Source organism: Triturus cristatus, chromosome 7 (genome assembly GCF_964204655.1).
Source record: "Triturus cristatus chromosome 7, aTriCri1.1, whole genome shotgun sequence".
Classification (NCBI taxonomy): Eukaryota; Metazoa; Chordata; class Amphibia; order Caudata; family Salamandridae; genus Triturus; species Triturus cristatus.
In genome coordinates this window covers 1,305,706,276-1,305,722,872 of record NC_140590.1, presented here as the reverse complement: position 1 = coordinate 1,305,722,872, position 16,597 = coordinate 1,305,706,276, and the positions used below count along the sequence as shown (strand labels likewise).

The window sequence follows — 16,597 nt, the reverse complement described above, 5'->3', positions numbered from 1 at the left end:
GTCACCCCATCCTGGATTCCCCTGGGTGTTTGGTTTTCAAAAATGTATAGGTTTGCTAGGTTTCCCTAGGTGCCGGCAGAGCTAGGGTTAAAAAACTACAGCTAGGCACTTTGCAAAAAAGGATCATTTTTCATTGTGAAAATGTGGTGTGTCCAAGTTGTGTTTTGGGCCGTTTCCTCTCGCGGGCACAAGGCCTACACACACAAGTGAGGTACCATTTTTCTCGGAAGACTTTGGGTAATGCGGGGTGGGTGGAATTTTGTGGATCCACGCAGATCCCAGAGCTTTCCATCACATAATTGTGAGAAAAAAGTTTTTTTTTGTTTTAACTAAGTTTGAGGTTTGCAAGGGATTCTGGGTAACAGAACCTGGTGAGAGGCACACAAGTCACCCCATCCTGGATTACCCTTGGTGTCTAGTTTTCAAAAGGGTACAGGTTTGCTACATTCCCCTATGTGCCGGCTGCGCTAGGGCCCAAAATTCACAGGTAGGCACTTTGCTAAAAACAAGTCTGTGCCTAGTGGGCTTTCTGCTGCAGGGAAATCAAGGGGGGCAGCCCCCACCTCAACGTCAATAAAAAAATAAAAAAAAAAAATCCCTGGTTTTTAGTAGGCTTTCTGCCCCCCCCCCCCCCCTTCTCGGAGCAGCTTCGGAGCTACTGCCCCATCTGCCTCCCAGGGGGGCAAAAAGACTGACATTAATGTCGGGGGTGGGGGCATTGCCCTGCCCTTTTTGGGCAACCCCCACCCCAACATCAATAAAAAAAATCCCTGGTGTCTAGTGGGCTTTCTGCCCCAGATTGAGGGCTGCCGCACCCATCTGCCCCCCGGAGGGGGGGGGGGAAGGCAGAAAGACTGTTGTGCCCAAAATAAAATGGGGGGAGCAAGGGCCCTTGCCCAAGGGGCTGCTCCCCCCCTCCCTGGTGCTAGTGGCTGTATCCCTGCTTGGGAATCACCCCCGATGGGTACCATTGGAAAGGGGAGATTCTCCCCTTTCCAACGATACCCCTCCCATCTTTTTCGGTGCTCGGGGGCTGAGATAGCCCCACAAGCACCGAACTGAGAAACTGAAACTAAGTTTAAGTTTCGATATCATTGTACTGACGATAGCTCGCCTTGCGTGCTATCTTCATTTCAATGAAATGCAAAAATCGGCCTGGGGAGGGTGGGGAAGCTCTTCCCCACCTCCCCAGGCAAAAAAACAAAACAAGCATTGAAAATGCAATAGGTCTCGGCCTCGTTTAAGTTAAAGCAATTCTGTTTGGAATTAGGTGGCTTTTATATCTTTGCTTTTATTGGTATTTTTCAAACTTCCATGTACATAACATGCATATGTATGCATATATGTATATGTATATGTATGTATGCATGCATTTATATTTATAAAGATATGCAGATGTATATATATGTTTATATATGTATGTATGTATGTATGTATGTAAATATATACACATACATATATATAAATGCATATGTGTGTATATATATATAGTGTGTGTGTGCCTATGTGTGCGCGTAGAGAGAGGTAGAGGTAGAGAGTGGTAGAGAGGTAGAGAGTAGAAGTGAGTAGTAGAGAGAGTGTAGTAGAAAGAGTAGTAGAAAGAGTAGTAGAGAGTAGTAGAGTGAGTAGTAGAGAGAGAGCAGTAGAGAGAGTAGTAGAGAGAGTAGTAGAGTGAGTAGTAGAGTAGTAGAGAGTAGCAGAGTGAGTAGTAGAGAGTGAGTAGAAGAGAGTAGTAGAAGAGAGTAGTAGAAGAGAGTAGTAGTAGAGAGTGAGTAGTAGAGATGGATACAGAAGAAGAGGGAGAGCAGAAGAGAGAATGAGGAAACAAGAGATTGGTAGACAGGAGGGAGGCTAACAAACGTGAGTAGAGAGGAAGGGATGGACAGGAAGAGAGGAAGGGATGGACAGGAGAAGAAAAGAGGTAAAGAAGAAGTGGTGAAGAGGGGTGTAGGGTAGAAGGAATAGAAGTAGAAAGAGAGAAAGGAGTGGATCACATGGAGGGAAAGAGCAGAATAGAAAAGGTATTAGAAGATTGAAAGAGTGAGAAAAGAGGGAGAAAGAGAAAGGAAAAGAGTGCCTGAGACTCAGGCAGACATGAGAGGGACAGAGGATGTGAATTCAGAGACAACCGAGAGGTCCATGGAGAGAGAGCAGAAGGTCCAGTAGCAGAGAAGAGACAGTCTGGGGGACTTAGAGAGACAAGCGAGGGTCTGAGACACTTTGGAAGGCACATTCATGGAGTCAGGGAGGACTTGAAAAGAGCAGTGAGGTCAAATGATAGAGAAAAGAGGCCCGGTGACAGAGCAAAGAGGGTAAAAACAGAGAACAGAAGCCAGTAATAAAGAATAGAGGGTCAGTGATAGGGAAGAGAGGGCTAGTGGGAGTAAACAGAGCCTTTTGAGGGGAGAGAGACCCATTGCTACGCTGGGTGGTTCTAGAGAGTGGAGAGACTAATTGAGAGAGCGCTGAGGCCAAGTGACAGAGAGAGGGTCAGTGAAAGAGTAGAGAGGCCTGGTGAGAGGGTCGGAGGAGAGCAGAGAAGTAGATTGTTAGAGAGGCCATGTAAAGGAGCAGAGAGGCCAAGTGATAAGGTCTGAGGAGAGCAGAGACGCACATTGACATAGAGGCCATGTAGCGCAGTAGAGAGGCCAATGAATGGGTTCTGAGGAGAGCAGGGAAGCACATTGTAGTCACCCCCAACCTCATTAACCCTGCACAGACTGGCCGGTACAGCGTTTCCATCCATGACTGCAAGAAACAAACAAAGCTTGCCCTCCAACATTCCCTGAAAACAAGTCCTGTGGCTACCCAGGCGCACAACCAGTTCGTCAAGAACCAGATACATTCGCAGACTTCTCAGTTTTATACACCTGTTGCCAGGAAGTGAGAAATGAGAAAGTTCGTGAAGATCTGCGTCAGCTGAAAAGATCCTACAGTGGGGGGCAGACCTCTTCTAAGCAGCGAGGGCCCCATCACACCCAAAGGACAACCCGCAAGTACAGAGACTTGAACCCGTAAGCTTCTCAGTCTACAATCTCTCCATTTCTGAGAAGCACACATCTGTTTAATGATATAGTGCTCTATATCCATAGCCAACACCGCCCACCCCCACTGCAGAGGCAACACTCCGGCATAGGTAAAGCAAAAGCCATGGTCGCCCCCTGAAATACGGACTGTCATCTGTTCAGAGGACTGTTAAAGATTCTTACCCAAAACTACTTTTCAATGGCTACTGCAGCCTGGGTTCCAGATGTGACCTCTCCTCCCCACATCACATCTTTCAGCACTCTGCCAGAGCTCTCACCGCATCTCCAGGACTAGAACGCTCCAACATCTGCCTCACTCAGAACATCCATCGGTAATCAGTGCTTTGCCCACAGAACTCCAGCAGGCATCTTTACAGGAAACCCTTCAGTGCTTCGCTGAAACTACAGCACCACAAATTTTATTCTGACCAAAGCAAATGCCAAATCCTATTCAATGAACTGTATAAAAGTAAAGACTACCTCCTCCTTCAGCAAAAGTGTAATCGAACCAGGGCTTACGTGTTCCATATTATTCCAGATGTAAGTTACGAGTATCCGAATACAAAGTCACCTGGATAATTTAGGCCTGGCATGGCACAGTCTGGGAGGTCTGTGATAGGGTGCGGTGGGGGAGATGCATTGTAGCAGTGAAAAAAAGAAGTGCGGTGTGGTGCCGAAAGCAAAAGAGGATATCTTGTCTTTATGGGGCCATGTGTTTGAAACACATGGCCCCATAAAGATAAGAAACCTTTTACGCCAGAAGGAAAGCAGGAGAGCCCGTCCAAGTGGGTCGTCCAAAAAAGCCAAAGGGAGGCAACTTAAAACCCTCCTTTCAAATGGGAGGCCAGCGTTTAACATAAACGCTGACGCCACCTAATGAAAATGAGGGGTGCGCCTCGAGTCCCCTTCTTCCAAACTAAGCTGATAACTATAAGTCTCGAGGCGAGGAGCGCATGCGCGCTCCAACGCCAGCCGAGACCTAAAAAGGGAAATCCCTCTGCTGTCTGCAGCAGAGGGATTTCCTGAGCATGTGCTCATGACGGAATGGTTCCGTCATGAGCACTGAAGGGGTTAATGAAATCAAGATTCTCTATGCATTGTGATTGGAGAATTGTCATTCTCCTCGTCATTATCTTCCAGCCCTGCTGACTCTCCTCATTATCCTGTGAGGGACGGCGCCCTGTTCTACACCAGACTAGCGTATGGATGAATTGCGCACACAGGTAAATGAGGAGTTAGACCACTCCAAGGCACCTGGCAAAAAGGCATTACCACTATGCTCTCAAGGATAGGTTGTGCTAAGTGGGAGTACAATTATATGTATTCATATAGTCACTGCAATAATAATAATGATTGAACTATTAATCTTTTTCATCATTCATGCAATGCTGATTACAATTCTTTGTTTCCTCCTGCTAATAACTGCAGTGCACATATTTTACACAAGAATCCGATTGCTTCAATAAATACTTGAAATGCCAATTTGTTTATTTCTTGTGTCTCCCAGTGGGCATGCCCGAGGTAACAACAAAAGGGTAGATCTGTTTCCACGATTTCCTAAAGAGAATTAGGGTTGTCATGTTACAGGGTTGCACACACCATCTGGTAGACTGTGAGGTTTTAGGGGTGCAGATGGCGCACTGTGAGCTAGCCAGGAATCAGGCCAACATATTATGATGGTAGGAGTGGACTTAGTCCCCATAGTTTTGACACATATGTTTTCCAAACACACAGTCTTACCAAATTAGTTGGAACTGTATGACAAAGGCACCATCAACGTTATAGGTCAGGTACTTATTTAATGGGTCTTCTGGGTAGTTTCTTACGCGTGATCAAAGCCCCTAATAACCTTTAACGGAGACGTCAGTGGTGTTAGGGCATACTCCTCCTCAGCTAAATGGGGAACCCCTATTTCTGGCAGTAGGATGTTCAAGCTTGAACCTTTCAAAGGATCACCCCACAATATTTTCCTTCTCTGAATACTATTCTTTAAAATGGCTCGTGCAGTACCTGTGGTTATTCCACTAAATTGCAGACATACATTAACACCGATGTTCCCAAATCATAGGTTTTCTTTTATGGGAGGAGATGTTACCTTCATAGTAGAGGCCTATGAAGTGTATAAAAGAGAGATATTCTATTCATGGGTAACATTTCTGGCAGTAGATGCCAACACTAGAGTTTTTCACACATACTCTGAAGCAGCCATACCAAACAATTACAGAGCATATGAAGATTTAGAAATAGCACTTACATTTCAGGAACATGCAAATCCTATCTACCTCTCTATCTCCTCCTCTGCTTCAATCCTGGATGGACCAGCTGAATTTACTCAACAATAAACCAGTCATGGTCGACAGCGCTAAATCCCTAGGTGTCATACTTGACAAAAGACTCAACCTAATCTCCCACATCAACTCCATTGCTAAGAACGCACGTTACCAGCTGCGACTTCTGTGGGGGGATCCGTCGGTTCTTCCCGGAGAAAGACCTAAAAACACTGGTCCAATCGCTAGTTCTCTCTAGACTGGATTACTGCAATTCTCTTCTGACTGGCTTACACAAATCTCACCTCTCCCCCCTCAAATCCGTTCTCCATTCAGCAGCTCGCTTTATTTCAGGATCCAAACGAAGTGACCACATTACTCCTATCCTGTCTTCTCTTCGATGGCTTCCCATCGAGGCAAGATCCATTTATAAAACTGCCTATATCACCCATAAAGCCTTGCACACTTCTTCCCCTCGTTACCTGGCGAATAAACTGAAAATATCAAGAGGTTCGCAGAAAAGTTTCTGTTTGAGCCCCCCTCCTTCAAAGAGGAAAGATCGATGGCTCAATTGTTCTCAGGTAATGCAGTGAGAATCTGAAACTCGCTTCCGCCATTGTTCCGTGCCACCACCTCCATCCAGATTTTCAAAGCTGACCTCAAATCTCTTCTCTTCCAAATACACTTTCAGAACTCATACCCTCATTTTCAGACCCCTCCAGGAAGTTAGTTCATCATTGTAAATTTGTAACATCCTCTTGTTCACTCCCCACCCTTGATTGCTGTGTCTGATATTGTGTTATTGCCTATATGGTTTTACTCTACCTCTCCTGTTTATTTTTGTAACGTTCTATTTTGTACCATGTCTCTCATGTAACGTAACTGGTTCTGTTGTACAGCGCTCTGACACCTTCGGGTAAAGTCCGCGCTATATAAAAAAGCATTAAATAAATACATTGGTTCTAAGGAGCTCTATTACACCGACTACCAAACGTTAGACTGGGTCCCCCTCAGCAATGACGGGGCAAAATGGCCAGTCTTAGTATTGCACACCATATCCACAATTAGGAGCACTCTTAAAAACTGGTCTATAAAGATTATACAGACATATGACACAGTTAGTTATGCAAACAATAAATCAAACAGGGGCTGCTCAAGCTGTACAGTCTCATTTAGCTACACTATATTTGGGAATTTAACTTATTAGCAACTATGCCATCGTGGCCTCAATAATCCTAAGTAATATTAAAGGGAAAGCAGCAGCATTGGCAGTACGCCAATGCCTCAAGCAGGTTGCATTAACAGAGCAAGAGCACAACCTATCAAAAATTATTACTTAGAACAGATAAAAATTAAATTTCCACAAATAAAAATATCTTTCTCAGTATCCTGTTCTTAGAGAACCTGTAGGAAGCTGGCTTTTTATTTAGAATACCAAAACAAGGTATACTATGTAGAAAGTCCACACAACCCTTATGAAATTAATAAACCCAAAGGCCCTCGTTTGTGGTAGTGTGGGCGAGCAGTTTAGGCTTTATCAACAAATGAGACACACCCTCAAGAAGAAACTCAAGACCAAATTTAGAAAAATAACAAGTTTTTCTATATTTAACACTAGGAACTTTGGAAATGGGCAAGTACTTTTCGTAATAGCAATTTTTACAGGTAATCAAATCAAAATTCCTTTATTTCGGTCACAATAGGTAAGTAAAATGTGTACACAAATGCGTTTCTACAATGCTTTACTATGGAGAAAAGGGCATACACTGCATATGGTTATTTTCAAACAGTTCTCAGGTGTCCCCCTAAGGTGCTAGGGGGCCAAGGTCCAAAGTACCACCATCAGTTCAAATTTACCTGCCCTGGAGTGTCCGGTGCAGATGGGTTGGTAGCATTGTCCGTTACACAGTAGGCAAAGGGGGGAGAGGGGGGCACCTAGAAACTGACTGCAGAGGTGTACTTGGGGACAACTCCAGAAGCTCCCAATGGAGGGGCTAGGTTTGTGGGGGCCCTGGGAGCACTGCCGGTTCTCATTGAAAAAGGCCGGGGAGCTCAGGTGCAGAGGGTTTTGGTCGGCTGGTACTCGTGCGTCAAAGGCACCCACTAACCTTGGGTAGACCTGCAAAGGGGGACAAAGCAGGACAGCTGGGCCACTTTCGGTGCTGGCCTCTGCGATCCAGACGTCCCTTGTCAGTTGCTTGTTCATTGCGACGTTCGAGCATGGATTGAACTCAAACAAGCTTTGGTTGCTGCAAGGGGTCCGGAACCCCGAGCATTGGTGCAGGGTGGCTCTGGTTGGTCCTGGTGTCATCTCACTTAGTGGAGAGATGTATCTGACCCCTAGGAGCACTGTGACCTCTTCCTTGGCGGCTGCTGCGTCGGTGGACCCAGTGAACAGCCTACCGGTGAACCGGATGATGCGGTCAGTGCCGGCAGTCTGTAAGGAAGTGGCTTATCCACTTCAAGGGAGATGCTGACGCCTTGACGCAGTACTGGAGGCCCTCCGAGGCTTTCAGAGGATGCACAACTGAAGGACGAGTCAGGGCATTGCAACTGCAATTGCAAGGGTTTGGCGCCAAAGTCCACCAGTAGTCCACAGTTCTTGCTTCTTCGGCTCTTCTTTATCTTCTTTGTTCAGTCAGACGAATCTGAGTTACTGGTGCCAGGGGCCACCTAAATACTCAATTTAGGGGCATTAAGGGTAGTGGCCAGTGGGCTATTTACCCTTGGGATCGCTACAACCCCTATATAATCACTTCATGTGCCTTGAGACCCTCACGGTTGAGTAGCGCGCTTTATAAGCCCCCGATTGATTGATTGATGTGGGAAGTGGGCATAATCCTGTCCCAGAATTTCTATTTCCACCAAAATCAAAATGGTGGAAGATGACCCCTTTCATGGGGACCCTCAGACAGCCCCCCTTAGGGGTGTGACTGGCCTGGTAGTGCACCACGCCTCCCAGCATAGCTAATTTCCCAACTGCCCTGGTGCCAAATGGGCCTCGGGGCAGGGAATGGCATGTCCCAGATCTGGGGGAAGCTGGGTGCGCATATCAAAGGCAGCAGCGGCTTTGAAGTCCCTGGCCTTGGTATGCAGATTCACTAACCATACTGCTGGATGACGTGTGAACACCTTCCTCCAGGACAGGCATTGTTTCTGGCCTCTGAGCGCGTGGGCTATCACCTGTAGGGGTGTTCAGAAATAGGTCTGTGATGGCAGGCTAGATGATACCAATCAGCCAGCACACTAAAAGGCTGGTAGGTGTTCAGGGGGCACCTCTAAGATGTCCTCTGGGGGTGCATATCTCAATAAATCCACTACTGGCATTAGTAGGAATTTATTAAGACAAGGTGTTAGATATCAAACACCATAGGTTTCAGTGAAGCCATCATGTAGCTCGGCAACTCGTGATGACCAATGCCCAGTACATGTAATTAACATGGCTTTCCTGGTCACTTGTACTATCTAACAATTGAATTAGATAGCATAGGGGCATATGCAGATATGTCATCAAATATAATATAATGCACCCTGCCTTAGGGCTAAAAGGCCTGCTGTAGGGGTGACTTGCAAATATTGAGTGCAGTGTCTGAAGGCATGGCACACAGGGTGTGTGTCATGTTGTGTTTTCACTTTTGTCTGAACCATTTCACGCAGCCTGCAATGCCAGTCTGCACAAGTTTGGTTATAGGTCCCTTAGGGTGGCACAATACATACTGCAGCCCTTAGGGACCCTCTTTAGTTCCCGTACCAGGGGTACCATTTACTAGGGAAATCACAGGGGTACTAAAGGTCTTGCCAATTGGGGAACAACTGCACAGTTACTTTGTTTTAGGGAAAAAGCACTGGCAATGGAGACCTGCGTGCACTTCAGTCAAAATTGCATCAAATAGCAGGCAAAAAGTTGCTCTCCTCACGAAAGATCTTTAAGCTCCAAGAAGCCCCAGCCTCAGGCATTGCACAGCTCCAAGGACAACGTCCTGCCAGCATCCTCTACATCGTGGGCCTTCATTTCCTGTGTGCTGTTGAGGCTTCACTGCCACTCTTTTTGCCTTCTGCCAGTGGGTCCTCGAGGCGGCTCCATCAATTCCTGCTGGTTCTCTTGCGTGCTGAGGGCTGGCCCTGACTTACCCTTGGTGGGTTAGTCCCACAGAACTTGCTGGTCAGCAACACAGCATCTTCTTTCGTGAACTGTTTGCATTTTCCAAGGCTTGTTGGTGGTCCTGACGGCTACTGACCTTCCTGCACCATTGACCGATGTAGGACATCTTGTGGACGGCTCCTGCATAGTCGCCTGGGCTCCACAGCTGCTGCTTCAACCTCACTGTGCTACTACAAGAACCTCTTACAAGGGCTGGTATTGTGCTTCTGTGCCTCCTGGTCACCTCCAGGTGGTTTGGACTTTATCCCCTCTGCTTTCAGTTCTTCTCATCTGGATTCCACACCCTGGCTCCACCGGCGTGGTCCGCAAGATGCTGTAGCTGCTGATCTTCCACGAACCTCCAGTGGCGTCTATGGGCATTTCTGACTCCACTTCATCCCTAAGCACCTGGGCTCCCGGTGTAGGTATCCTGGTTCCTGGCATATCCAAGGGTGGGGTGGTTCTCCAACCTTCCTTGATCCAAGTGGTTCCTTCGGGGTCCTTTGGGAAGGATCCTAGAACTGTAAAAATCCAACTGCGACTTATCCTGTGTTATCCTATGGACGTTTGACCCCGTGTAACCACTCTGTTTCTGGGCGCCTTGGGGTTCCTGGCTACTCACATTGGATGGTTGCATGTTTCCCCAGGGGTCCTTCATAATTGGGTATTAGTCCCATTTTGGTACTTACCTCACATTCTACTATCCTAGTATACGGTTCGGACCCCCTTTTAGGCCCTATGTGTTTTTCTGTGCTACTTACCTATTACTGAAGTATTTCTTGTGTGTAGTTCATTTCTCCGGGTTGAAGATATACCAAGTTAGAGGCTAGTAGGTATAAATATGTACAAAGTATTTTTATACTCACCTGGTGTGGTACTTTCTTGTGTGACTATAGTGGGAATGCACTTGCTTTGCACCCCTCCTGAATAAGCCTAAATGCTCTCCAAAACTACCCTTTGAGAGCTCTAGTTTTCAGGGACCTAAATACAATCAGTAAGGGTTGCCTGGATTCAGTGCCTCACCAAAGGTGGACACTATATACTGAGACAGTCTCTTACAGTTTGCAACTTTCATTTTCAGCTTTTCCTGGTCTTCCCTAACTAGGTGTGGAGGAAGGAGAGCAGAAAAACATAACACAAAGAAAAATCTAATTTTAGAAGGAGATTTTAATGTTGATGTTGACTGACACGTTTGGGTCAAAGCCTATCTGGGAGAAAGGAAGGCACTGGATATCAAAGCTGTATTTCAGCGTTCACATTCACATGCATTTATCACTTGGCATGATATTTTAACAGTTCACTTTTTATTTTGCTCACCAGCTTAGGGACTTTCTAGGTTGACCTACCTGTGGTTTAGTGAAGTCTCTATTCATACACCACTGAACAAAATACCTCTTTGCAGCTTTAAGGCTTAGGTCATCACTTTTCTTGCAGTAAACCCGAATAAGTTGTTCAGCAAACCTCTCTGGCAATAGCTGTGAAACCTGTGAAAGGGAAAAAGAGGATTATGATTTTTTGTTCAATAATACACATTACACAGCATCCAAATGACAAACCAACTCTAATCAATGGCCTTCATCAATACAGTGAATCTTGCACAAGGATATACTTCATAATATTCATATAAGATCACAGGGCCAACTGGAAAAAAGAACAAGTTTATTTTTTAAACAAGCTCCAAAAATCATCCATTCAGGGCTCCTCTGGAGATAATCCTCATTTGTAAATTGATTCTAAAGAAGCAAAGTATAACAAAGGGATAGCTTTTGGCAAAAGCACCTTCGGGAGTTTTATTCTGTCTTTTTTCATTAAATGCAAGTAATCTGAAGGCAGGCCACTGCCCATGTCTTAGGGCCACACAAGTAAGGAAAACCAAAACTGTCCTTAAAAGATGCCAAGCAAAAAGTAATTTCCATCATCCATCTGCTGAGGAAGTGACATCACTAGATTTCCCATCATCCATTTGCATAGGAATTTATATCATTACACAACCCTTCAAGGATATACTTAATGGCTGCCATAGCATAGACGCACAAGGGACATGCGCCAAAGGTGCAACAAAGGTAACCCCAACTGTGCTCGTCTGTGCCTGGACCGTATTCAGTCCCAGGAACCCTTCGGCTACCACGCTGCGACCCTCCAAGCCCTCAACCCCAGCTGACGCTTCACACGCCGCTGCCTCGCCACACCACACAACACGAGGGAGCATTCTACTGCGCTTCCTGCAAGTTTTCATGCCCTTACCCAAACCAAACACTCACTTCACCTGCACCCACAGAATCCAAAACCCCACTCTCTCACACTCACACAATCCTACAACCACCCACACAACACTCAACACTTGTATGCATGTTCCTCAACACCAACTCATTCACCAAACGCGCACAGAGATCCGGAACCTGCTGCACAACCATGCCTGGCGCCTACTGTTGCTCATTGAAACCTGGCTGAACACTGCATCAGCACTTGACATTGCCCCAGCCACCCCACTCGGCTACAGGATTGCCAGGCAATATGGACTTCATAAGCCCAGAGGCGGAATCAACATCATACATAATAACACAGTCCGCTGTATCACATTCAAAGACACACCATCCTTCAACATGGAACACCTGTATTTCAAGCTCAACGTCAGTCAACTTCACCCTAAGCAGCACTCTCATCTAGAGACCACTGCGACTGCGCAGCAACTTCACCGACATTATGGTGGACTTCGTCAGATCACTCGCCCTTGATGCTAGCAATTACATCCTACGTCCCCTAGCTGTCACCATGGAACAGTCAGAACATATACTCATTTTAGTAGATTAAGCTGCTTTCAATCGCTAACCCATGCATGCATCCTGCTTGCCGCCCATGCAAGTTGGGATGGTGAACTGCCCCAGGAGATAGTGGGGGCTTCACATATGTGCATAATGAATTAGATATAACGCTTAGGATCAGACCATATGGACAAACATTGAGGCCAATGTGATATCCTGTACTAACAACCTGATATGTAAGGTAATTTGATTATTTTTCATTGCCTCATGACCCTGTGGGACAACATGTAATGTGATGCTTGTGCAATTTTGAATAAAATACAAGTTTTAAAAAAGCAATAACAACCTACTCAGAGACCTGAACTTCCACCCCCACACCAAGTTAAAGGCAATCAAAGATCTTGGAAGCCTGGGCCTCACCCAACGAGTAAAAGGGTCTACCCAGGTTGCTGGGCACTTTTGGACCCTACTTTCAACATCCTTGACAACATCCAAGTCAATAGTCCCACACCAGTCCCCTAGACAGACCACGAGTTTATCAAGTTCAGCATTCCTGTCTGGGTCCAGCGCAGACACACGACTACCAGACCAGCCCACCAAAGTAACAGTGTCACTGAAATGGACGGGAGCACTGCTCTTAACACCCACTGACCCGAAGACAGCAACAGTCTCCCCAAAGCTATCAATAATTTTAACAATTGGGTCACCTCGTGCGCAGACCCCTGACCCCCTCAAACAAAGCAATACAACAAGATCCAGACCCCAGGCCAGCTGGTATACGGAGGACTCAGACTGATGAAACGCAACTGCAAACAACAGGAGCGCTAATGGGGAATGAGCCAGGGCAATGCAGACAGGAGCACGTTCAAATCTGCCCTAGAATGGTACCACCAAATAATCCAGACGACCATACGAGGCGCTCTGGCGGACCGCATTGATGCCAGTACCAACAGAAGCAAAGAAATCTTCATCATTGTGAAAGATTTAATCTCACCAGCAGCCACCTTCAACTGAATCACCCCCTCGCAGGATCTCTGCATCAATCGTTTTCAATTCTTCAGCAACAAAATCACCATCATTTACAGCCCTTAAACCCTCAACTGGACCTGGCAGACCTCGCCAAACACCTCCCAATTTTATCAAAAGAACCAGTGCTAACCATGTGGCCTATCATCACCCCAGAGGAAAAGGGTGCCACTATGAACTCCACCCACTCAGGGATCCCATCGGACCTCTGCCCCACCACACTTACACCACAGGACTGCAACCCATCAGCGCCATGCTCATACCCATTCTGAATGCCTCCACCTCTTTCGTGACCTTCGTAGATGCTTGGAGACACATAATTGTCCTCCCTTTTTCAGTAGAAAGTCTATGTGGACCTTTCAACAGACCTATCTCCCTACTACCGTTCCCAGCTAAAATCATCAACAGAAAACTCACAGAACCCCTCAACGGCCACCAACTGAACAAGCATTGGCATAGCCAATAGGTCTCGCCTTTGGGACCTTATAAGTGTTTAGCTAGGCAATAGTTGCATAACTAAATACTTATAAGGTCCCAAAAGCGAGACCTATTGGCTATGCAAAGCGGCCGTGAAAGTGATCGCGATCAAACATCAAAGCGGCCGCTAAAGTGAAAGTAATCGCGGCCGCTTTGATGTTCTCAGTGGCCGCGCAGCTCACTGAGAACATCAAAGCGGCTGAGAAATGATCACGCAGGCTGCCAAATGGTGCGCGCGCCCGGCGCACATGCACTGTAGTTGGCGGCCTGAAAGCACTAGTTTGCACTTTCAAATCCACCATTTACAAAAGCTCTCGCGAGAGCAGCGCTAAAGCGCTGGCTCAGGCGAGACCTAAAAAGTACCTTAGATGGAGCAAGCATGGCTGTTGAAGACTCGATGTGTCGATTCGGATTCACGCAGTCGGGCTGTTGCGTCGTCGAGCCGTGCAGTTGGGTCCAGCATCATTGTCAAACCCCTTACGATGCAGGCGCTGCATCATCGTTAAACTCAAAGGTGGGTCCCACGTCTTCATTGAGGAGGGATGTCCACGTATCAGCGCTGCATCGGTTCCGATCAACACGTCGTCGTCACTGCATCGATATTGATGGTTCTGGACAGAAGAAATCACCATACCTGGGCCCAGGAATGGATTGGTAACACTTGGCAATGTAGGATTCACAGATAGAGTCCAGGTGCTGCTGCAGAAAATCTTTAATGGCCCTGAGACTTCAGAAGAGGGGGAAAGTCCTTGAGTACCTCTATGTTCAAGTGAGATGGTCCAGTCCTTGTCCTCATCAGGGCAGAGATCAGCAGGCAGCAGGGCAACTCAGCAACGCAGAAAGCAGTTCCTTAGAAGCATCAGTCAAGCAGAGTGACAATTCTTGAAGCTCAGAAGTCTTTACTCCTGGCAGAGTTCTTCACAGGTCCAGTAGTGTGCTGTCTTGGTAGGGTCAGAGCCACAGTCCTTATACCCTGTAGGAGACTGGCATCGACTGCATAGTTGCCCCCAACTTTTTGCTGATGATTTGACTGTTTTTATGACTTTAGCCAGGCTGTGGCCCTGCTATCCAGGACCCCAGCCTATCTGCTTCCTCTGTTAAACGATGTGAGTACCCTAGGTACCAACCAATTGGATGCTGAGGGTGCCCTGACAGTCCCTTGTACATGGTACCCTAGGTACCCAGGGCATGGGTCCCTCAGTAGGCCTACCAGGGCTGCAGCACTTATTGTGCCACCCTGGGACAGCCATACAAACTGACACCACCAGACCACTACTGTAGTCTGGGTAAGGTGGTGCTAGCACCCCTTACAGGGATATAGGTACCCTATATCCCACCCCATTGCAACACATGTACTCTCATAGGTCACCCCTATAGCAGGCCTTGCTAATCCTACATGGCAGGGTGCTGAGGTATGTGTGAGGGGGGACCCCTACATGAATAGGGCATCTCTGCAACCTTCGTAAAATCGTTACTGGGTTGTTTGTAGTGTAGCCACACCATATACTCTTAACCGCATTATAAGTCTATCGCGATACCGCGATAACTTGAGAATGGCTACACAGAACCATATCGTGTTTGGTGTCAAACATGTAGGAATCATACCCCCAGTCCAGCCATGGGCATGAGGGTACGATTCCTCCTTGCTAGAAGGGCGATATGGGAAAAGTGGTAGAATTTAGACACCAATTTAAAAGTGCACAAGTTTCACAAAATGGCTACTGCCCGCCACCTACACGACCCTGGCTGGCTGTTGCTGGGGAAACCCCCAGCCTCGCCAGCTGGACAATAGGGCTCCTGTGGCAGGGAGGTGCTAGCATCTCCCCAGACAGGATAATGTGGATTGGAACAGGGTGGGTGCACCAAATGTCCTTTCAGAGTTGCACGTAGGCAGCTGCAGAGACCAAATTCTGCATACACCGCTTGGAACCGGTTCAGGGGCATCCTGCCCCTCGCCCAGGCGGGAAACACACAAAGGGGAGAGGGTGTAGCCACCCTTTCCCGCCTCACCACTCATTGGTGGACACTACTCTGGACACTCCCCTAATCTTGGAGATAAAGGTGAATAACGTGGCCCCAGAGCCTCAGATTAATCTTGAACTTTACAGTCTTGACCTTCGACTTGCAGCTGCCCAGCTGACGGAAGAAATCTCCCTTGGGATAAAGGAGTTATCCCCCTGCTTGGCAGGCACCTGAAACACTGCAAGTGACCCGGTTGGAACTTCGCTGCTCCGATGGACTTCGACGACTTCCAGCACCCTTGAGGTGGGTTTCCAGCGCATCCCAGAGGCCAGTGAGTGTGCTCAACGAGTTTGGGCACCGTGGACCGCGTGGGTGCCGAGATCCCCAATAACCCAGTGTTAAATGGTAGCGGCAGTTTCAGTCGGTATCCTTTCAAGTATTTGCCCGGCGGTAATCGCCTCTCATACCACTCGATAATTTACCAATAAAAGAGGCAGGCGCTGGAGACTGGAAGGCAGGAAACAAGGTTTTATTCCGTCGGAGCAGAACACATCAGATCAGACAGCAAGGTATCGTCACGAGGTGCTCTAACTGCATCTCTGAGACCTGGTCTCTTATACACTGGTTTATTGCTTTATTATACATAGTACATTCTTGAGATTCCCTTGATGTGCGGGGAAATATCCCCTGAAGCCCCGGCTCAGATCCGATCCCACACATGGTTACAGTAGAGGTTCCCACCCTACCCGCAGTGGGAGATGGCTATCGCGCAGCAGGGAATTCCGCTAATTCCCGGGGGTGTGTGCAACCGGCCGGGTCTCAGGGGGTAGGGGCTTTGATTCTACTGTAATCCCTTTGATGTGGGGTGTTTCCCTTACAGTAGGGGCAATAAACTGCATCCGCAGGGCTAGGTGATGGCCTGGGACCAGTTCAGAC

The 16,597-nt window shown here is 47.3% G+C and overlaps 1 protein-coding gene across 4 annotated transcripts in view; it reads right to left on the bottom strand.

Moving 5' to 3' along the window:
- SAMHD1 (SAM and HD domain containing deoxynucleoside triphosphate triphosphohydrolase 1) overlaps positions 1 to 16,597 on the bottom strand; it is a 1,667,622-nt gene that overhangs the window by 128,266 nt on the left and 1,522,759 nt on the right. For all 4 annotated transcript variants that reach the window (XM_085618924.1, XM_085618923.1, XM_085618925.1 and 1 more), the window contains one exon: positions 10,781 to 10,918. In XM_085618924.1, the coding sequence (XP_085475050.1) occupies positions 10,781 to 10,918 (138 nt within the window). The remainder of the gene's footprint in view (positions 1 to 10,780; positions 10,919 to 16,597) is intronic.